The 22,486-nt window shown below is 40.0% G+C and overlaps 1 protein-coding gene across 21 annotated transcripts in view; it reads left to right on the forward strand.

Annotated features, from left to right (window-relative positions):
• LOC106962152 (regulating synaptic membrane exocytosis protein 2-like) overlaps nucleotides 1-22,076 on the forward strand; it is a 136,620-nt gene extending 114,544 nt beyond the window's left edge. For 15 of the 21 annotated variants that reach the window (XM_015056359.1, XM_015056354.1, XM_015056362.1 and 12 more), the window contains 6 exons: nucleotides 2,858-3,102; nucleotides 18,212-18,353; nucleotides 18,461-18,573; nucleotides 18,677-18,778; nucleotides 19,947-20,086; nucleotides 20,191-22,076. In XM_015056359.1, coding sequence (XP_014911845.1) covers nucleotides 2,858-3,102; nucleotides 18,212-18,353; nucleotides 18,461-18,573; nucleotides 18,677-18,778; nucleotides 19,947-20,086; nucleotides 20,191-20,394 — 946 coding nt within the window. In that variant the 3' untranslated portion in view covers nucleotides 20,395-22,076. Of the gene's footprint in view, nucleotides 1-2,857; nucleotides 3,103-13,989; nucleotides 15,156-18,211; nucleotides 18,354-18,460; nucleotides 18,574-18,676; nucleotides 18,779-19,946; nucleotides 20,087-20,190 lie in introns of those variants that run through there. The other 6 variants (XM_015056353.1, XM_015056376.1, XM_015056368.1 and 3 more) reach the window with 4 other exon arrangements.
• Nucleotides 22,077-22,486: the final 410 nt, after the last annotated feature.

Consider the following 22,486-nt stretch of genomic DNA (forward strand, 5'->3'; position numbering starts at 1 on the left):
TTTCGCCACGCTTTGTTTGGCCGGGGAACATCTTGGCCTAGATGAAAAGGCCTGGTGAGCAATCTGCATGATGAGGCACACACTGTTCTCTGGTGCCACAGCCGAACAACATGAATCCCTGGAGAGTCCCACTTTTCAATGCAGACACACTTATACAGTGTGTGTGTGTGTGAGTGACTCTGGGCCGGAACCTGTTCAGAGACGGGTGAGACAGTAAAGAGACAAGGTTCTGCCGGAGCTCAGGCGTCAAGTCCAGAGTAACATCATGCATCAGTAACCTGGACGTTCACCAGAACTGTAATTTGTGTGTCTTTATTATGGATTTTACTTTTGATGCATTTAAGAGAAGATTTAAAAAAAAAGTTTTTATACTTTAGCAATTTTTCGCATTTTGTCAACTTGCAGCAAAAAGTTTGATAATTTGTACTTTATTTGAAAGAATAGGACATAATTGTGAGTTGAAAAGAAGACGAGGTTTTTACAAACTATTTTCAAATGAAATCTGAAAAGTGTGGCTTGAACTATTTTTCCCATTTACTCTTGCAACTCTAAATTAGACTTGAATTGATCAATTCCCTTTCGAAGTCATCTGACTAGGTTTACCAGAATCTAAAGCAATCTCATTTATAATTTACAAAGCAATGCTAAAAGGATTACTTAAAAACAGAGAATATGGTTTAGCTGGCCTTAACGGACTACCAGAGGGAAAGTGTTTGCATTCCATGGAGTGATGTTCTCTGGTTGGGTGAGATCCAAAATGTTTCAGCCTACTTGAAAAAAAGACTCACATTGCACATGACTCTTAAAGGGGTAGTATTATGTAAAATGTACTTTTTTGAGCTTTACATCATAATGTTATCCCGTAATCAAAAATTATACTTGGTGTGTTGCTTGGACTCTTTAAGAAATCCTTTTGTCTCCCATGGCAACCATTCAGCTGTGCAAACGTCTGGATGGACGAAGTGCCGCCTTCGAGCTCATGCCTCACAGATTAGCCCTCCCACGCCACTCCCCCACTCAGCTCCTTCAGACTAGCCAGCAGCAACTGGCAGACACCTGGTGGTACTGCGCATCAGCTGAGCTCATTATAGGAGCCACTTCTCAGTGCAACGCTGGTAAAAATGTTGTTAAAGGTTTAATAGAGGAGCCATGTTGTGATGACTTCCTGAAGGCAGAGTTTCAGAAAGAGCAGGAGTTTTTAGAGAGACAGAGGCTTAACTTCAAGACAATAAATTACAAAGTCAATTTTGATATATGTAACATTTTTATAACAACTAATGGCAACAGCTTCTTGATTATGCTACAAAATGCCACTATGTCCCTGGAAAATCCACAATACTGCCCCTTTAACATATCATCCCCCTAATGGAACATGGTGGTGGCAGCATCATGCTGTACGGATTCATTCAGCAAGGACTGAGAAGCTGGTCAGAGTTGAATTAATGGAGGAATCCTGCAAGAAAATGTGCAAAAGAAATGAGACAGAGGATAATGATATAATGTCATATAAAAATATCACACACTTCAGGTTTCTGTTGGTTAAAAAATATTCAACCAATGTATCACCGTCCTTTAACTTCCCAGTATGCACTTACTGGCGCTGGTCAGTAAAATTAAACATCAATAAAATACATTAAACTTGTGGGTGAATGATTTCCTTCTGCACTGTATTTGATAAATGAAAGAGGCATCATTATTACTGTCATGTTTGTGAAGCAGCACATTTGTATTAAACCGTCCCCTGAAGCCGATTGGCCTGCAACAGTGACACGAGTTGAGATGCTTGATGTCTGGTTTAAAGCTTCACTCCCACAATTCCCAATAAATGTTTGAATTCTGACAGAACCAAAACTGACAGTGGAAGCATCGAGAAAAAACCATTGGAAGCATTGTGTGAGATGCATCAGCTTTCATAAACACATTAGGTAATAATAACAAGTAGAGTTTTATACTTAAAAAGATAGAATAAGACAGTAAACATCTCAATCGCACTGAGATCATTTTACAAATACCGAGTGGATTTGGGAATCACTCAAACCAGCGAGGCGTTTAACCTCATAAACTTTATCACAGAAACCTCGACATCACGAGGCCTGATGTTTAAAAACCCGTCAGAAACAGGTAATAAAATCACTTCCTAGATGTTCAACAGCATGTCTCTCCATAAATTGTCTCCATAATCCCGTTACGTGACGGAGGTCAGTAATTAATTAATGAATGGTACCCTGGGGGAGTTACATGGACCTCATCCTATTAAGAGCACATGATCCAGAATGTAATTTGTCTCTTAAAGATAATTTTACTGGCAGAGCTAAAATAAGACTTTAATTTGGACTCTGGCCTACATTATTCCCAACGAGAAGAGCAGCAGAATAGTTCAGCTGAGGAAAGGCAACTTGTCTTCTGTGCTCAGTGTTCACTTTGCGGGAGACAAATCAGCCGCGATAGATACGTTGTTCTACATAAAAACAAAAGCATCGCGATTAAACCTGGCGATTCGTTCATTTTCCAATAGACTTGCACTTTCAGATTCAGGTTTGGCAGCAGGAGATGCAGTCGTAGTCGGTTTTTATTGCATGTAAAATCAGAGGAATGTGCAACAGCATCTCCTGAAATCCTTAACTATCCTGTAAGTCATGAATCTCTATACCTGAACTCTGTCCTTCTCTCCTTCTCACCCCACACCTTGTCCCATCCTCCGCCCTTCCCACCGCCATCTTCACCTCCCCTCACCTGTCCTTCCACATCTTCTCCTCTGTCCTCCGTTCTCCTGTCCCTCCTTCTTTTGTCTTCGCCCTCACCCCTCCCCTGTCCCCCCCCGCTCCCCCGTTGCCGTGTCAATGGCGGTGGCTGACAGTGACTTTGCATCCAAAATGAAAAACAGGCAGATGGGCACATCCGGTGGGGTGAACATGACCAAGAGCACAAGCATCAGCGGTGACATGTGCAACCTGGAGAAGACGGACGGCAGTCAGTCGGACACGGCGGTCGGCACGGTAGGCACCGACGACAAGAAGAGGCGCTCCAGCATTGGTGCCAAAATGCAGGCCATGGTTGGCATGTCGCGCAAGAGCCGGAGCACCTCTCAGCTCAGCCAAACAGGTAGGGAGCTCACTTCCACTAACCTTTCTATCCGGTCATACTGCATTCTGGTTGCTTATTTGTGTGTCTTGTCTGTGATCAATCCTATTTACTCCTTTTTAAGTTCTTTTGTTTCCTCCACTTTTTCATTCCCAGGGCTTTGGTGTAATTAAGGAGCGTAACGTCTAACCACTCCGTGTTTTACTTTCAAGGTTTCTCTCTTCCTTTCTAGGTGAATGTTGTCCTGGATGCGGTTTTCTCATTTTACAACGATAATCCTCTGATTTATTGAGCCTCTGCAGATCTGCTTTCCCTCTCCTTCCTTCTGTGTTATTTTACTCCTTCCTAATAAATCTGCTTATTGCTTTTCTTTCTTTTTTCACTCTTTTTTGGGGGTGGGAGATATTTTCAATGTTCACTAGTGAAAACTATTTTGTAGTGCAACATGTGACCATATGCAGATTGTTGTTTCTTAGTTTCCATGTACATTTGTGGATATGGGTGCTTAGATTTTTCTACAGAAATGCACGTTCTCTTAATCGGCATAGATGCAATGCCTGACTTTGCATATCTTTATTTAAAAACCTTCAGCAATAATTTACAATAGATCATTTTGCAGGGAGAGTTTTACCGGATGCTCCACTGAGGTTGATGTAAAGTCTCGCAGGGATCTATCTTAGTATTTATGCAGCTCCTCTCCCTGTGTGACTGCTGTGAAGAACTAATGCCTCTCCACCGTGGCAAGATTTTTGACAATTACTTCTACACAGTGGCGCTTTTTATTCAGATTTACCAGGAAAGCATGATAGACGGATGGCGAGATGAGTCGCCTGCGTGCAGAGAGGAAGGATGAGCGAGACAGCGAGGCTCTGTGCTCACGTGGCACGGCGCTGTTCTCCGTCTCATGAAGTAAACGGCACATGGCCTTTTCTCTCTGGGCAAAAAACTTGGTGACCTCATCAGTTTTATTGTAGCGGTTTTCAAGTTCTCAAACGTGTTGTTTCTGATGAGCAGCTAAGAGACAACTTTTGTTGTCACCTGCTAACGGTTTAGCAGCGGTCACCAGTAGGCCTCCGACGTTTGTGCGGCCTCTTCTTTTTACAAGGAGCTTTCAGATTCAACAAAAACGCACGTGGACACATTCCTCTCTCCCTGCTAAATGAATCTCCCAGAGCTATCAATATTTCACTGGGTTCCTTCTGGGCGCACATGATGGAGAGAGCGCATCTCGTTCCCTCAGAGTGACTGAGATCAGTTTTAACAGGAACATGTCCAGGTTGCCCTTCGCCCTACTTGTTCTGAGTGGCTTGGCTTCCACTTCATTGGTGCATTCAAAACACGGTGGATTTTTTTTATTTTTTTTACCCAGCAGTGTTTGCCAGTGAGGTTTGAGCAGTTCAGTGAGGCAGCATGAATCCAACTTCCTCATACACAACTTAGTTTAATGGACGTGGTTCTCTGTGGAACATCAAGTACGCACTTTGCAGCTCTGGACTGTTTGTTTGATTTGCTCTGTTTTTTTTTTTGTTTTTTTTTGTTTTGTTTTTTTAATTTCAGCTTTTTGTGGGGGAAAAAACTTGACTTTAATGCTGATTGCAAATTTCTCGTTTGAAGCAGATAAAGCACATATTTATGCATTTTAGGGTCACCTCCACCAGATACCAAGATTTATTTCAGTCGTTTTTGAATGATCTGTACCAGAGATTTTAGTATTCCATTGAAAGGATCCCATAATGCTGCAAACTACAGAGAACGGCTGAATGTGTTGGAGTCGCTGATTGGACTAAACTCCCTGTATGTAGGTGCCGTCGCGCTTTTGGCCAAATTTTATATGAAAATATATTTCTTTGTCTCTGAAGTATTTAAACATTGTCACCTTCCAAAACTAACTGTCAAAGTTATTTTTTTTTTATTTTTTTATTTTTTTTTTACCAAAAGTGTCTTTGATTATTTTTTGGTCACCTAAATATTTTTTTTTTTTGGGGGGGGGGGACTTTTGCCAATTTTTTTTTTAGGAAGGTGACGACATGGAAAATAAAAACAGAACATGCAAGTAGTTTATCCAGCACTTGTGCACTTTGCAGTTTAGGTAATTTAAAAAAAAAAGAGAGAGAGAGAAAAATACCCAGCAGATGTAAGAATCTGTCACTCTGGCATATCATGTAGTTGGAGTATGTATGTTACATAGACGACTCGATGCTACCTGGTAGCTGGATGAAAAGGTTAGCTGATGTTGTTCGGTGGTTCACAGTGTCGTCACTGACTCACCTCACGGCCTGCTGGACAGATTCCAGCTGTGCTGCTTGCAGAGAGGATGATGTTTGGTTATTTCAAGCACTGCAGACTTCTTTAGAGCTAATGACGTGATAATCCTGTATGTATGTAGTGTTGGCGATAATAACTGGGTTTGTGTCTGTGCCGTGAAAACTGCAGGTATCGAATCTTACATGCTGGATACCGTTTTTGAAATGAAAGCTCTTCGTCGATACACCATCGCACATGGCGATGCACTGTCGCCATGTGCTTTCTCAGGATGAGGGATTGCTGCAAATTCATTGACTCAATGCAACAAGCCAGGCAGCTTTTACCGTTTGACATTATAAACTTAACTGAAGTGAACTGTATAATTTTAATATCAAGTGTAGCATTTATATCAAATATGCTTGAGGAATGGATTTCTGGATTTGATTTTGTTCCGTTTGTCCTGTCAAGACATATTATATTTATATTTATTTATACCTACATTGAGTTGACATTTGAATGGACTTTACTGTAAGGAACCATGTTGATGGAAAAATCTTTACAATGAAGCTGTGAATAGAATTACTATTATTATGTCAGGCTTTTTTGTTGTACAAACTACAGGATGACTAACTGGATGCTTTTCTGGCTTTGGTTTTTCTGTCGGGTTTTTGCAACAAGTGCTGGATTTTAAAATAGAGTTTTAACACTATATTTAGACTGATTTTACAACAGCTTTTTTCATATCACTTCATGAGAAACATATTTAGTAGAATGATTGAAACAGCTGTCTGCAAAGAGATAATGTTTTTCTATACACGAACACAGGAAATGTTATCGCTAATTAGGAATTGCTTAGGTAAGGCTAATTTTATTTATATAGCACATTTTCAACAACAAGGCAATGCAAAGTGCATCTTAGAAAGACTAAATCTCATTGTTAGGAAAAGTTACGGACTTTGCTGTTCCTCGTTGTCCCAGTTCTCTTTTGCTAACACCACTGATAGTTTTGGACCTTTAAACTTGTATGTGAGGCTGTTTTTAGATGAGCAAAAAATAGCTGAACTCTGAGCGTCTGGCTGCGGTGATTTATGTTTAGTGTTGAGTTTGGTGCCATCTCAGCAGCTTCTCTGCTTGCTGAGGCTGCTGGTTGTTCTGCTTCAGAGCTGCAGCAGACGTGCAGATCTCCAGGTCCTGCATGATCACAACTCGGCAACATGACTTCACGCATCACCTTTACGGTTCTGGATACAAGATTGTTTATCCTGCTACTTCTTTTTTTCCCCTCCTATGCTTTTCTTTTCCTGTCCATTCCTTTATTCGCTTGTAGTCTAACCTCGCTTTTGTGTATTTCACCTTTTCATTCCTTATCTGCTCCTGTCCTCTTTTCTTGACTATTAAATTAATTCACAGGAGAGTCGTTAATCAGGCTGAGCTCTCCAGTAAGCCACTTGTGTAATGACCTAAATATGGTGGTGTAACGGAACATCTAGCCGGGTTGAAAGTATTCATACAGCCCGGTCAGTTTGGTACGCACGTATTTGTTTGGTACAAACAAATACAGCGTTGTTGTATACCTGAACACAGGCAGAATATTTATGTAGGGAACCAAGTGGGCAATGCAACATGAGAGGACTCCCAGCTGTCATTAAACTCTGGAAAACCTTTAGGTTTTCCATGCAGCATCAGTGGAGAAAGGAAGGTGAGCCGAACCACTTCTTCATGTCATCTTACAAATTTTTGCAACAGCAGTAAGGCAACTGATTGCTCACCTGAATCAATGTCAAGCTGAACGTAAACATCAAAGGTTCTGTAGAAAAATCAGTTGAAGTCCAAATCCAGCTGCCTGCAGCATTCAACCAGTTATTGCTTATTATAAAAAATAAAATAAAATAAAACAGCCTCTAGTCAGCTCTTTTTGTTTGAATCTCTTGACTGAAGCGAACTGAAAATGTACTGAAACATGTCTCGAAATTCAAAATAGATATCGAACTGCGATTTTTGCATGTCTTTACTCCCTACCTAAACACGCGTATGCTGTAAGGCCTGGAAGTGACGCTGCTTCCCTTGGGGTAGTTTCCCATTTTCCTTCTAGATTGAAACCAAACAGGTGTTGGAAAAACTGAAGTGTTGCTGTTGAATCATTAAAGTTTAATCTTTAAAGTGTAATAAACCACTGCAGTGTCAGCTGGTATGTTTACTGTTGTTTTCCACGCTTGGTTAAACGTATTAATCTTTGAAAGTCACTTCTCGTCAGTGTTTGGCACACTTCAGCTAATATGCTAATGTGCTTAGCGCTTTAGCTTCTTTTGCTAACTTTGAAAACATTTAGCACACTTAGTTAGCCCTAAACTAATTTTCTGGATAAATTTAATCAACATGTTTGACACCCACCATGCATTAAATATCATGTTTTTATGGCACTTTATGCTTTAGCGTAGCCTTAGTTAGCGATGCCCACTGCTGCGTATTGTATTTTACAGTTGTATGATGAACTTAGATGACCTAGACCACACATTCCTCCTCATTCACTTCTTCTTAATATAAGCATCATATTAGCATTTCTGCTCAATCATGGTGATTGAAGCCGCTTTCATTGCTGTGTGTTACACAAATTATAGTAACTCCATCCTTCTAATTTAGCCTTTTTAAAAGTTAGATTCTGTGTTTTTAATACACAAAGGACCGCTGTTCGGTCCTTTCTTCTCCTTTGTCACTAATAGTGAAAAAAGTTTTTGACTTTTTCTTAAGAGTTATTGTGATATACTGTCTTTTCTGGGTTCATCAAAGCACATTTATTAATGCTATATCCATACTACAACTGTATGGTTTTCAGCTTCTCTAAATGAATTGCCACATTCAAATTGGCTAATACAAATAAAACGTGCACACAGTATATCTTACATTCAAATGCAATACGTTTTCCTTTTCCCCCAAAAATCTACAAATAAACTTCCAGGCTGCATTTTTAGATTTTTTTTTTTTAGCTGCTGCTAAAAATACAGTATGGACTACCTCTTTGGACGTCGTAAAGACATCTGGAGCTCTGATGTCACAGAGGAGGTCTGATGAAACATCCAATAGAAAAATACTGTGGTGAGCCAAATCATAAGCCATGAGGTTGACGCTTCCGCTTCCCACGAAACTGGTTAAGATACGTTTCCTCTTTTCTTTTTTTCTTTTTTTTTTAATAAGCTGTCATGTTATGGTGATGACGTGTTTTCTCATTGTGTCTGAGAAATATCAGCTGGCTTGATGTCAGCGGTTTGTATCATATTTTTCTTTATCTTTTCATAAGGTTAGGCAGTACTCACATCCCATGTCATTCCCTTGTGAGCTCTCCATCTGTTAGAATTTCAGTATGCGTTACTGTGAGAGGAGCAAGGCAGCCAAGAGACGGCCCGATCCAACATCTTCTGACGTTAACACCCAAATGTCTGTTCTACCTCAGAACATCTGCTGAAGATCTGAAGGTTCTCAGCTGAGAGAAAAGCCAGAGAATAACTTAGTTTATGACAAGCCTGCTCAACTTGAGCTGTGAGTTACTGTAAAGCTCTTACAAGTCTATTACTTTCAAATTAATTCTCTTGAGCAGAAGATTCCCATTAAAGTTATGACTATTGGATCATCGTTAAAGATGATATACAATCTCAAGATTTTGTAACTCTTTTGCCTCTTATTTCTCTCTAAAAGTAGAAGATATAAGAAAAGTATTAAATGTATTAAACATGAGGACATTGGTAAATCAAAAATCGGCATTTGGAGAAGAAATGAGGTCGCACAGTTTGGGAGAGAGCAGGAAATAGGGTTTTCCTATAGTTGTGGTAGCTAGCGCAGTTAGCACAGCAGTGATGTGGCTAGCATTCCTAGAGTTTGAGAATATTTTAGAAATGCTAGCTAAGCTTACCTAAAATTTACAAAAGGATGCTAACACATCCAGATACGGCACGCTCCATTACAGACACGGGTCAAAAGCTCAAAAGGATAAAAACAGACATGTACACTTTAGCTGTACTTCAGTTAGCCTTCCTGTTATCTTGATAAAGTCTCGCTCTCTCACAGACCCCAGTCATAACTCAAAATGTAATAAAAAAAATAGTTTCCTTTTAAATTATTTCTTAGATTTCTGTGCTTCCTTTGACTTTTGTTTTTCCAACACCACTTTGTGCTGGTTGTACTTTAGGTTTGGCGTCTGGTTTATAATCTGTCCGGCTTATTATTGACCAAACTGAAAGTCATTTTATTCTTGACAATTTCTCGATGCAACTCCATTGATGCAGCATCTTGTCAAGCCGTGAAGTTTTTAATGGCCGTACATTGTCTTTGCTAAACCAGTTCTACTACGCAATTCTACCAGAACTTTGACCTTTAATACCTCTGTTTGACTTTACTATGTGCTGAGGGGACTGCTAATTATAGCGTCGTCTGTAACGAAGCTCTGCACCTTATTTGGTTACCAAAGTTCTTTCCTGTCCTAATTGTCATCATATCTGAGGTAGACGAAGCTGGGGAAGCTGCATCTCCAGACTGCAGGACTGGTCTGCATCATGAGCACCACAAAGAATGTAAACTGAGAGAAGAGAGCGTTTCACGACTCACTCCTGGGTATCCTGGTTTATGGGATCTAAGTGCTCCTTTGTGTTTGTTTGCCTCGGCTCTCACATGTGAGTCCCGAAGTCACAGCTCTCCCTCCATGCCCCCCATTACGCTGTGTTTACACCGCTGGAGGGCTTCTCTGATTCTTGACCCGGCCTGGCCTCATCACTTTGGAACGGCTCCAAAGTTCTTAGTCTGTGAGTGCTACTATCTTCCAGGCAGAGTACGCCTGTGACTTCTGGGATATTAGAGCATTTTGTTTTTGTTAGAAAAAAAAATTGTTAAGATTTTTTCAATTCTTGTCTTCTGATGTGTGCATGTGATGTACAGTTGCGTGCTCCCTGTCGCAGCGGTTTATGATGGAGTTTGAATTGAGACCGACTTTGATTATCGTCAAAGGATAAGAAGTTTATTTTTACAGCAACAAGCATCAGATCTTCTGACTATAAAAGAAGTAGACTAGAGGTCGGCGTTTTTGAATTCCGCCTGAAGTGGAGCTCTATGTTTGTTTGAAATCGTTTAATCTTTCGCTGACGGTGTTGTTTCTTGTTATTTGTGTTCTGTAGGACATAGAAATTAGCACCTCGCTTGTGGCTGTCGAAGTCTCAGTAGTAAATGGATTCACAAAGACAACAACTCAAATTACAATTCTTACGTGTTCAGCTCTGCGCACCAGGTGAAGTGTCAGCAATGGGAGGAAAAGAAAAGGTGTCTCTTTGTGGTGGGCGAAAAAGGAAGAATAAACTGTGTCAAAGATACAAAAGATGAAGTTGACAACACGTGCCGACTGGGTTTGCGGGAAGGAGCGGGCACGTGCGCCTCGATACACGAGCCTTGGCTTAGACAGGGGCGAGGAGAGGAGAGGAGAGCTACCTTTGCTCTGTTCTATTTTGGTTTTCGCTCGGGATGAGGAGCCAAGCTGAGCGCCATCCACTAAATAAGTGATGGGAGAGGATGTGGATGCTTTTTCTTTGGCGTTGGGAGGATTTTGTGCTGAGATCCACGCTGCCTCGTTGCATCGAGCAGTGAGGATACTGATTTAGCAGCACAGGGCACAGAAAAGTGTGTTACCAAAGGAACAGATTCACAAGAATGCTTCGCAAGATATTTAAGATTTAGATGTAATTATTTTTTGCCTCTTATTTTACATTCTAGCAAGGAGTAAAACATGTTACAGCCAGTGGTAAAAATGTCAAGGTGGTGAAGTCAAAATAGCAAGCTAGCAGGAAAATAACTAAACAGACTATTTTAACCAATATATCCATTGCTTTATTCTTTAAATTATTTTTTTTAATGTCTAATCTGATTTATCTCATGTATGGCTTGTCATAAATCATAAAAAAAATTACATAAGGTCAACAATCCTTTACTGGAAGCGGTAACTGGATGTTGAGTGGAAACTTGCTGGGACCATCTGTAGAGCAACAAAATGTTCTTCCAGCTTTTCAACACTGCTGAACATCAGATTAGACTCTAATTTAATCTGTACATTAGATTAGCCTGAAATCTGATGCACAGATACGACCCTTTGTTTGAGCAAATTCGCCTCTTTTCTCTGCGCTAAGCAGCTTTATCTCTGGAACATAGGTGAGCTTCCTCACATAAATTATTCCCTTCAGGTCCAATTACAACTGTTCTGTTAAAATGGTGCCAGAATCTTGGCCATGACGTTCCACATCAACAATTTAGGTGATTCTTTTGGGAAAGAACAGAAACAGAAAGACTCTTTACTGTCCCACATTGGGGAAATTCAGCTGTAACAGCAGCAAAGAACATGGAGGCACATAGATTCAACACAGACAAAGTATTCAAATATGCAAAAGAGAAAAAGAATCCAGATTAAGAATATAAATAACATACTCTGAAAATGTATGTATTTGTGTCATATACTGACTATTTACAGCATAATGAAAATAAAACTCACTTTGCTTCAAATTAGTTAGAGAAAAGTCAGAACATATGCTTTAACGATTTAACAATAAATTAGTCAAAAATTTGTCTTTTTTTTTTTTTTTACTAAAATAGGATTAATGGCAAAAGAACAATATGATCTATATGGCAGATTACATTTTGTATTTCTCATTCTGTTGTGATTTCATCCAACTGCAAAGTATTGTCACATCCTCTGGCTTTCTGTGGGATATCTGGCAGATTACAAAAGGCGGCCATATTTGTTTTGGCCATCAGTGACCTTTTACTGCCTTGGAGTGCTGTGTAAACAAATCTGTTCAAAGTTCTCCATCGCTGGACTTGTGAAATAGAAAAAACTGAGAAGGAAGCATGAAATTATTTCTCACTAGGATATCAATACAATGTCTGTGTCCATGTAGGCCTTTAGAGATAATGACCCAAACACATTTAGAGTTTTGTTTACACCAATTACTATGAATTGGAGCATTGTTGTTGCTGTCGCCAAGTACAACTTGGTTCTAAATACAGAATGTCTTGATTTCATATCTCTAAAATCAAGACCTTAAATTGTCTTAAATTCATTAGATGCAATATGTTGGCCTTAAATAAGTCTTAAATGTTATTGTGGCAAATCTATTTCATCTCATGTATTCTATGTATTTTTTTTTGTGAGTCTTCACTGTTACATGAGAGTTTGAGTTTGAATTCACTGAATTTAGTGACTCAAGACTAGCTAGCAAGGTATATTAGCCTTGCTAGGTAGCAAGGGACAGCAAAAATTGTGATAAGACAGGAGAAAGGCCTGAAAGGTATGAACATGTTAGAGTCAGTAATCCATTTTCCTAAAGTCTTCAGAAAATGTTCTCTTTATGCCAACATTTACCTTCTCAATCACTAACAGGACATTTTTATAGATCCCTCTTGTTTTAATTCAACCTTAGAAGATGCATTTGAGGATCTTCAGAGAATTACTTCAGTTCTTTCCCCAATATTAAAGCACAACTTTTATCCCATTTATACACTTTAACAGATTAGATTGTGTTGTGTGATTTATGGAGGAATTAAGGAACTCAGAAACTTTCATGTAATGTCAGATTGGAAAGTAAATCCAAATGTTTAGAGCTACTGCGGTATTTTTTGTGGCCAAAAGAATGACGCTCCACAGAGCTGCTGATGTGGCCAGGGCTAATATTAGTAGCACCTAAAAACCTGAAAACGACACTGAAACAAAAGTTTTCATCTCTACTGCTAACAGTTTCCAGTTTAGATCCCTACAGAAACTTTCGACTCAGCTGAAAACTGACACACATTTAAGGCCGGTTCTGAAAACGCTCACACTTAAAGCTAATCCACCTGCAGATACTGTCACTGCTCAGTTTCCCCTCTGGCTCTAGACGGCTTTCTGCTCTTGCTGACCTAGATGGAATCTTCAAATGGACTCCATGCAGTCTGTAGCTTCTCTGTGGAAGTAGGCTGCAGTGTTTCACACAGAGGAGCAACTTTATTCTGAGCACAAATCTGCACTTATTCTGTCTGATAGTGGAACAACAGTTTCCTGTTTGGGATTTTTGAAGCAGTAAGGATTGAAGGTGGGCAAGTTGATCCAAAATATCGATAATATCAACACCAGTTCTGTATCTGTATTGGATCAATATTAGTGTGCCAAGATTGATACTTTAGTTTTAAGTTCCATCATGAATTTTTGTTATTTTTTATTGAGGTCTCTGCTCTACCTCAAAAAACACCTTCTGATTTTCTCTCAAATGGTAATTTTTGCACTTTGTTTATTTAGGTAAAATCCACACAAATCATGTTAATATGTTATTGATGCATTTTGTAGATGCCTATAAAATTTCTTTAACTTATATCCTCGGTGTGAACAAAAGAATTTAAAGAAAAGAACACAAAAAACCCTAAAGATCCGAAGTTTGATGATATGTCAAACTTGAATAAAAAAAGTATCGTATCGGTATTAGTATCGGTGATACAGGCCCTATAGTTAATTTATATTGGATCGATACCAAAATATAGAGTGTCGAACACTCTATATTTATATATATTTATATATATGTATTAAATATATATATTATATGTTTCATTTGCAGTCATACACTCCACATGTAGACTGATCAGCACTGATCCATGGACTCTAATACAGACTGTCTGGGTCAGACAGAAATAGAAGAAAACTCAAATATTTTGACTTATTTTGATTTATTGGAGAACAGCTGAATAAACTAATTACATCTAATGTAGCCTCTTCGCAAAAGACGATTCCCAAACTCCTTCAAGACGAATACATCAACTTTATATGCCTCTCGACTTGTTGTCCAGAGTGATTGTGACAGCAGAGAAAGCAAAGTGAATTTCTCTGAAACAAAACACAGCTGTGACGATGTTATTAGGGAAGAGAGTGGGGGGCTTTGGGAAGCAGCGGCAGCCACGTGAAGTCAGAGTGACTGCCAGGTGGCTGTGAGGGATGCTGGCAGACCTAATGACAGCTTGTTTTCATTGGCCTCCGCGGATAGGACAAGGACGGAGTGGGGATAATGGGTCAGAACGGGGAGAAAAGGTAAATAGCAGTCATGTTCGGCTCAGAAGAAACAAACCAGCCAGCTGGTGGGGAGAACGGGGGGAAAAAAAGTAAGCGAACAAATAGAAGAGTCAGGAGGAGGAGGAGGGGGGCTCAGTATCTCTGGGTAGAGCTCGTTCATCTGCAGACCAAGCAGAGGTGCGGCTGAGCAGCCCCGCGCTCTGATTGGTGAGGCGAGACACTGCTCCATCCCTCCTCCTCCCCCTCCTCCATTACCCCCACCCCCAGCTGAAGAAAGAGGTGCAGCAGCAGCAGCGTCAGACTCAGACGGCACAAGACTCCAATCCAGACGCAGCAATTTTTTTTTCCCCGCAGCATCTTCCCTAGGATGAAATCTCCAGAGTGTCTGCGGACAGGCTTTGTGTTTTTTATCACTACTATCCAGCTCTGAATAACCGCATCTCCATCTGCAACCGGGCTTATAGATTTTTTTTTTTCTGTAAATAAGCATTTTTTTGTTTTGTTTTGTTTCCATTGAAATTAACCATCCTAAAAGGAAAGGAAAGCCTTGACCTTAAAAAAAAAAAAAAAAAAAAAGGGAACAAAACATCCGTTGCCTTGTGCTAAAGAGGAAGACTCCGGGTCACCATGGGCAGGCAGGGGAACGACGTCTCGGCCGCGGCTCCCGGGATGCGCATCCAGTGCTCCCAGAGCAAGATGAGCCTGTCTGCGTCGTTCGAGGCGCTGGCCGTCTATTTCCCCTGCATGAACTCCTTTGATGAGGAAGATGGAGGTAAGACGACATCCGGGGAAATGTCACGCGCATTCAGCTTCTGCTGGCTTTGGGGTTGGTGGCGCCGAGCGAGCAGCTGGGAAAGATGCACCCATTTTTTATTTTTCATTTTTCTTTATTTCGGTTGGGAATTACGGCAGATTGAAAGAAGGAAATTCAGTTATCGTTTGGTTCAGTTGGGTTGATAATGAAGTGATGTTTATTTTTTCTATTGACACCAGAAACAAAGATGATCTTATGAAAAATAATAATAATAATAATAATAATAATAATAATAATAATAATAATAATAATAATAATAAGAAGAAGAAGAAGAAGAAGAAGAAGCCTGACTTTGTGGGTTTGCGGATTATTTTCTGTTTTGCTTAGGTCAGGACCCCTGACATGTTGTGACATTGTGCCTCAAATGATTTATTTAATTGTTAATCATTTGATCAACACTCAAAACTAAAATTTACCCCACAATGTCAGGAAGTAACATCTGCTATTTATCAATTTTAAACAAACTCCGACTGTCTGAATGCTGCTTCTTGCCTCATTCTGACTGTAATTTGCAGAAAAGATTCGCTTGGTTTGAAATGTTGCGGTTTTGAGGCTCATTGATGAGATCGGACTCGTCACTGATTGGCTGAGGAGGTTTGCTGCAGACGTCAGAGACAAACCTTTGTCACTGCGTCTCCTATTGAATATTTGTGAAGAGCAGGAAGAGGAGGCTGGCTCAATAACTGAGCTTTCAAGGCTGAAGAGGTTCATTACTGCAAAGTGTGTGTTTGCACAAAAGACCAAGAATCTTCCAGACACGTGACAACTACACACACCGGCAGAATATGACAGTGTTACAGAGAAAGCATTAAAATCAATTATTTATGAGCGATTTGTGTCCTTTCAGGGTCAACCATGTTGGATTGTTGGCCTCATTTTGAAGTCATGTGACTGCATAAATAAAGGTTTCACCATTCACATACTGTAAATCATTTGACTCCAGGAAGAATAAAGGAAGTCGTACACCTGAAGATGCCATGACAACCAGAGACGCACCAATCAATCGGCCAGAGACTGAAATCAGTCCGCTTACTTCATTTCCTCTCTGGAGGTTGTTTAGCAGATCTAATACTGAAAAATGTTTATTACAGGCACCAGAACTAACAACTTCCACAATTTCTTGCCAATAAACACATAAAAAAACACAGACACATAAAACAAAACTCTAAAAAGCTAATTAAACTTCTTTGAGTTTAATAAATATCAGATAATGGTTAGGTGTCACACTCATACACCCCAACCTGCATACATGTGGAGAATCTTCTCATAAGTTACTTTTGGATTCAAAACTATTTCCTCAAATCAGAAAAAAAAAAACCCTGGCACTTTATTTTTCTTTAATGTGCTATAGTCCTTACAAAAATGGATGTGGTCAAACTCACCACTCAAAGTCCACCGGACATTGGTATCAGCCATGAAAAGCCTCGATTGGTGCATCTCTTGTTATGCTTTTATGAAAATAAATAAGGCTATTGGGTGGATAGAGAACACAGAAAGTAGCAATTAATTATCATCACAGTTGAGCACCGGTCTCAGTATATTGTAAAAAGAAACATGGATCTGTTTCTGCTACCTGCCTCATCGGCGAACCATAATGACAGGTTTTCAAATATGGAAATGTGAAGGTGACTTTTTATGGAGCAGGTGATAAATTACTATATTTGTGAATGGGTGTTGGGTCACATGGGTTGTCAGCAGCCTGTGTGGTAGGAACCTTTCTTTGTGTTTCCACCCTGAAGGGGGAAACAGTTTTTGGCTGCAGAAGTAACTAGGTGCTGTCAAGATGCGTAAGCATTTGGAAATGTGTTTGGCTTGAAGAGGACACTGACGAGACTTAAAGAAAATAAGTAGATGACCTGCATAATGAGCAATGGCGGCTCAGTTTAAATGACAAGGCAATAATCAGTGAGTCAACAGGTGTATCACCTCAGTGCCTTAAAGGGGCAGTGCTATGTGATTTTCAGGCACATACCACCATTTTATAGCATAATCTTGTAACTATGTTACCTTCAGCTGTTACAAAAATCCCATGTATATTAAAAGAAATTTGACTTCGTAAGGTAACATCTTGAAATTGGGCCTCTGTCTCTTTAAAATCTCCTGCTCTTTCTGAAACTCTGCCTTCAGGAAGTCATCACAACATGGCTCCTCTATTACCCTTTAACAACATTTTTCCCAGCATTACCCTTGAGAAGCAGCTGGTATAATGAACTCAGCTGGTGCACAGCACCAACAGATGCTTGCTAATTGCAGCTGGCTAGTCTGAAGGAGCTGAGTGGGGGAGTTGCAGGGAGGCAGGAGCCTTTGGGCTTCGAAGCAGCAGCTTAAAGGCAGAGCGAGGCCCAACCAGACATCTTGCACAGCTGAATGGTTGCCAAGGGAGATTAAACAATTTCTCAAACATGCATGAAAGAAACATTATAACAAAAAAAAGCTCAAAAAAGTTGATTTTACATAATACTGCTGCTTAAAAGCATTAGCTTTGCCTATGCAATAAGCATTGGTCAAGGGATGAGGGCGATACCTGTGGTTTGTGTAGGTATGAGCACTGCAGTAACCATAGTAACTGTGTGATCATGGACTGTGGATGAGCAGCAGCAGGTTTGATGGGGGGGAAGGCAGTCAGCTGTCTTCTTGGATCAGTTTGAAGGGTTGATCTAGGAAGCATGGAGGATGGCAGTGGATTATGAACCCACTGAGGTTCCTGTGGCAGTTGGAAGTACAAACCGTACTTGATATTCTGCTTGGCATGATATCCACACAGTGCCACCGGCATATGGAGATTTATAAATCGGAATTCTTATACGTTTGTCACATGATCCCAAAACCATCACTCACATGCTGGCATTAAGCAAGAGTTCCAAAAGACACGGTTCTCTCTTATGAAGAAAAACAAGCACAAGGCTTTTCAGCAACCATCCACGTGAATAAAGCCTGATTCGATTCGCCGTCATGAATTCATCGCCCTCTCTCTGTCTCTCTTCTCCCGTCTCGTGTTGCGACTCTGTGTGCAGAAGCAGGAGGTAAGAAGCTGCGGAGCACCGTCCAGAGGAGCACGGAGACGGGGCTGGCGGTGGAGATGAGGAGCAGGATGACTCGGCAGGCCAGTCGGGAGTCCACAGACGGCAGCATGAACAGCTACAGCTCAGAGGGAAAGTAAGAGGACAGACAGATGGCTGCAGCCGTTACATGATCAGTTCAGACTGAAGCTGTGAAGTGGTACCTGACCTAACGCTGTCTTCAATCTGATCTCTGGCTTCCAGCCTCATCTTCCCCGGAGTGAGGCTCTCCTCGGACGCTCAGTTCAGCGACTTCCTGGATGGTCTCGGACCTGCCCAGCTGGTTGGACGGCAGACTTTGGCCACTCCACCAATGGGTGAGAAGAACGTTGTAGCATTTTGTTTTTATAATAAAAGAAAATTTGTGATAATAAAGCTTTTGGCTTTTTTGAAAATATCTTGTTCTATCTGTTTTTTTAGGGGACATTCAAATAGGCATGGTGGAGAAAAAAGGAGCCCTAGAGGTTGAGGTCATCAGAGCCCGGGGCCTTGTGGGTAAACCAGGATCCAAGGCACTGCCAGGTAGTTCATGTTCTCAGACAGACCAAATGTAATGAACTGTATCATTATATATTCAAAATCAGACAGAGGATTAATAAATAATTTAACTGCTCCAGTGATAAAATTATATTTACCAAAACATCTTGTAAATACTTGACTGCTTCATCTGACCTGAACTGAGTTGAATCCTCAGTTCAGGTTTCAAGTGTAAAGTGTTCATCATGCATTTTATTGAGTATGTAAAAAATTAAAGTTGGTCGCCGAGGCTGGGTTCCTGCTTTTCAGGTCAACCAATCAGATGTTGGCATCTGTATGACGACACGCTGTCTCAGTTAAATGTCTTCATGCTGAACCGGAGCACAGAAACCATCAGAACCTAAAATGAATCATGTTTAGAATAATGAATTCTGATCTGAACTAACGAACTTCAGATTTTCTTATTGTGTTTTTAATAAATAATTGGTATGTTAAATGAATCTGTTTAATGCTAATTATAAAAACTATAAATTATTACGTTTTGTTTTTTTTTTAGTTGTGGAACTTTATGTAATTGCCGGGTCTGTAATTAATTAATCAATTGCAATTACTCGCATTTTGATCAAAAACCATATATCAACAAAACAACGAGCGTTTAAGATTCAAAAGACCCATTTTTGCTGCTAAATGATTTAATATAGAGACATATGAGCTCAACAGCAAATATATTTACTGTTTTTAATCTGTTAATCAGGTTATTCAACCATCTGATTGGTGCAAAGTGCTGCTATAGTTATTCAGCTTTCTTGTATTTCAGGAACTCCTGATTGTTCATGGAACATCTTTAGTAAAATGTGAACTGTGGACACTGACGTTAGCATTGGGGATTTCTGTGCAGCTGCTACATGTTTAGCATTGAGATGCTATTTTAGGCTTGAATAGCTTCGCTAATAGGCTAACTCCTTTTAGCACAACTTGAACACAGCAATAGTCTTTTCCAGCGTCCCATCAGATGTTTTTTTGAAGCAACAATAGGCTCCCATGGGCTAAAAGAACAAGCAAGTTTCAGCTAGCAGCTAGCTAGATCCTAGTCTGTTTTGGTTTTTGGGGGAAGGAGGTAAATTCACTGCATTGTAGTATTTGGGATTCTTAATACAAAACAAGCAGCGTGTCCAAAACCATAACTCACCTTTCTCTCTTTTGTCAATTCCAGCACCATATGTAAAGGTCTACCTTTTGGAAAACGGAGCCTGCATAGCCAAAAAGAAAACAAAAGTAGCAAGAAAAACTCTGGACCCTCTCTACCAGCAGCAACTGCCGTTTGAGGAGAGTCCAGGAGGGAAAGTTTTACAGGTGACAAAATGATTCTTTCAACTGGTCACCTTCTTGTTTGATCAAAAAGTTCAGCATTTTTATCAACTGTTGCGATTTTTTTATTTTTTATAATGCTTTCTCAGGTCATCGTCTGGGGCGACTATGGCCGCATGGACCACAAATCCTTCATGGGAGCAGTCCAGATCCTGCTAGACGACCTGGACCTGTCCAACATGGTGATCGGCTGGTACAAGCTCTTCCCTCCTTCCTCGCTAGTGGACCCCACGCTGGCCCCGCTGACGAGAAGAGCTTCCCAATCCTCGCTGGACAGCTTCTCGCGATCGTAGCAGCGTTGCGGACCTAACAGCGTCGTTGTAGCAGCCGGTGTTGCGATTTGCAGGTCACGAGGCCCCACCCCGGTTACACTGCATGCTTGATGTTGTGTCTTCTGAGCCTGTTTCTAGGGGCGCAAAACAAAACAAAAAAAACAACAAAAAAGAAATAATAAAACGTGATCCTGTGTTTTAAACAAAAACGTTGCGCACATTGTGCACGTGGCAAAGCGCGTTGCAAGCACCCAGCGGCAGGGAATTGCCAGGTGTCGTTTGTCATTCGGAGGAAGCCGGGACGAACTCCTTAGCACGAGGAACTCATCGGTTCCGGCTTTTTCTTCCAATTTGAAGCCATGGGGAGGGGCTGACACCGGGAACCACTAAACGAGTTCCGGCAGAGGCCCCTTTTTAGAATGAAAAAAAAAAATCAATGTTAAGTTGATTTTTTTAAATTTTTTCCTGTCTTTTTTCTTTTTTTTTATGTCTGTGTACTTTTATCTGAATGGGGGCCGTGGGGGTGACGGTGTTTCTAACCAGATGCTTGGTCACACCATGCCAACAAACCTAGCGACATAAATGCAGTTGTGGAGACCAACACTTTCAACGAGGGGGAGGGTGTGTGTGTGTGTGTGTGTCTATCCTCCTACATGCAAGAAAAATGCATTGCATCCTCTGGGTTTATGTGCTGATCCATCTTTGCTGGTAAATCACCAGTTAATCAGGGGCAATACTGAAGTGGCCACCCACCAACACTCCAGAATACACAGTAGCAATCCCAACCCCATGAAAAAAAAAAAAAAAAGTAAAACTTTTTATTTTCCTCCTTTGTTGATATACCGTACAAAAAATCAAACTTTTTTTTTTTTTTACCCCTTTTCAGTTCATTTGCATGGGCACAAACTCTTAGCTGAATTTAAAAAGAAAAGTATATATATATTTATTTTCTTGAGGCTGTAACTTGCAAAAAAAAAGTTGAAGAAAACGAAATGAAACAAATCAGCCATTTTCAACGATTTATATTATTTTTAAAGAAATATTTCACTAGTGCATGGTTTTCAAGGGGAGTGAATGCAACATTGTGACAAAAAAAAGACATTAGTTTATCATTCTTTAGACCATTCATGGGTGTTTTTTCAGACATTCAGATAAGGGAACTTTAAAAAAAAACATTTGGAGTTATTTAAGAAAAAAGTGACAATGAAAATAAATGTTAGTTATTTATTTCATTGTAAAATGCTCCAGCCTTATAAAGAAACATTATGTGCAAATTGTACATTTCTCTTTTTCTTCCTGGTCCCAGGGTACTTCTCTTTGTAGTATTCGCTGCTACCACCACTTAGTTCCCTGATATGGTCCTAATTTTGGGACTCAGTTTCTTTACAGTTCTGCATTGTTTTTAATACGTTTTTTTTTTTTTTTTTTTCTTATTTTGTTTTAAATTGAATTTGATTTTACAAGCATGTTGAAAAGGATTTTCTGCAACATGTCTTGGGCACACCTTACAGTAACTCAGCATGTTTTGATAAAGATGATATTTGGACTTTTTGCAGATTCTTGTACAGTGCATGTGAACTTTATTACTTTTCTCCCTCGCAATTAATTGAGCAGCAAATTAGAAGTTGGTCTTCCGCGGCCAGTTATCGAGGTCTAAAACAAGATGAGAGAAAAGAAGAAGAAAAAATAAAGACAAAAAAACATTCCATCCCCAAAGTCATATTTTCTTTCAGAAATTTTGAGGGAAAACAAACAAAAAAAAAGAGAAAGAGAAAAAAAAAGTTTTATATTTTATCAAGGCAGGCAAAATAAATGTGATTCCAAGTATATTTATTTTGACGCTGTCGTCGACAAACATGCAAAAACGATCCTTTTTTGGTGCGCCGAGGCACCCGTAGCGTTGTTAAGGGGCCGCGGCGGCGCAGCAGCAGTGGCAGGCTGTGGTTCGGTTTTACAAGCACTCTTAGTGAAGATGAGCAAATCACAAGTTTAAATAACAATAGGGGATATTGCCACAGAAATCTTTTTTTTTTTTTTTTTTTTTTTTAAGAAAAAAAAAATTATTTTTTTATTTTTTTTTTATTTTTTTTTTAAAACCAACCCCTTTTTTTTT

Source organism: Poecilia latipinna, unplaced genomic scaffold (genome assembly GCF_001443285.1).
Source record: "Poecilia latipinna isolate Pla-1442-1.1 unplaced genomic scaffold, P_latipinna-1.0 Scaffold1377, whole genome shotgun sequence".
Taxonomy (NCBI): Eukaryota; Metazoa; Chordata; class Actinopteri; order Cyprinodontiformes; family Poeciliidae; genus Poecilia; species Poecilia latipinna.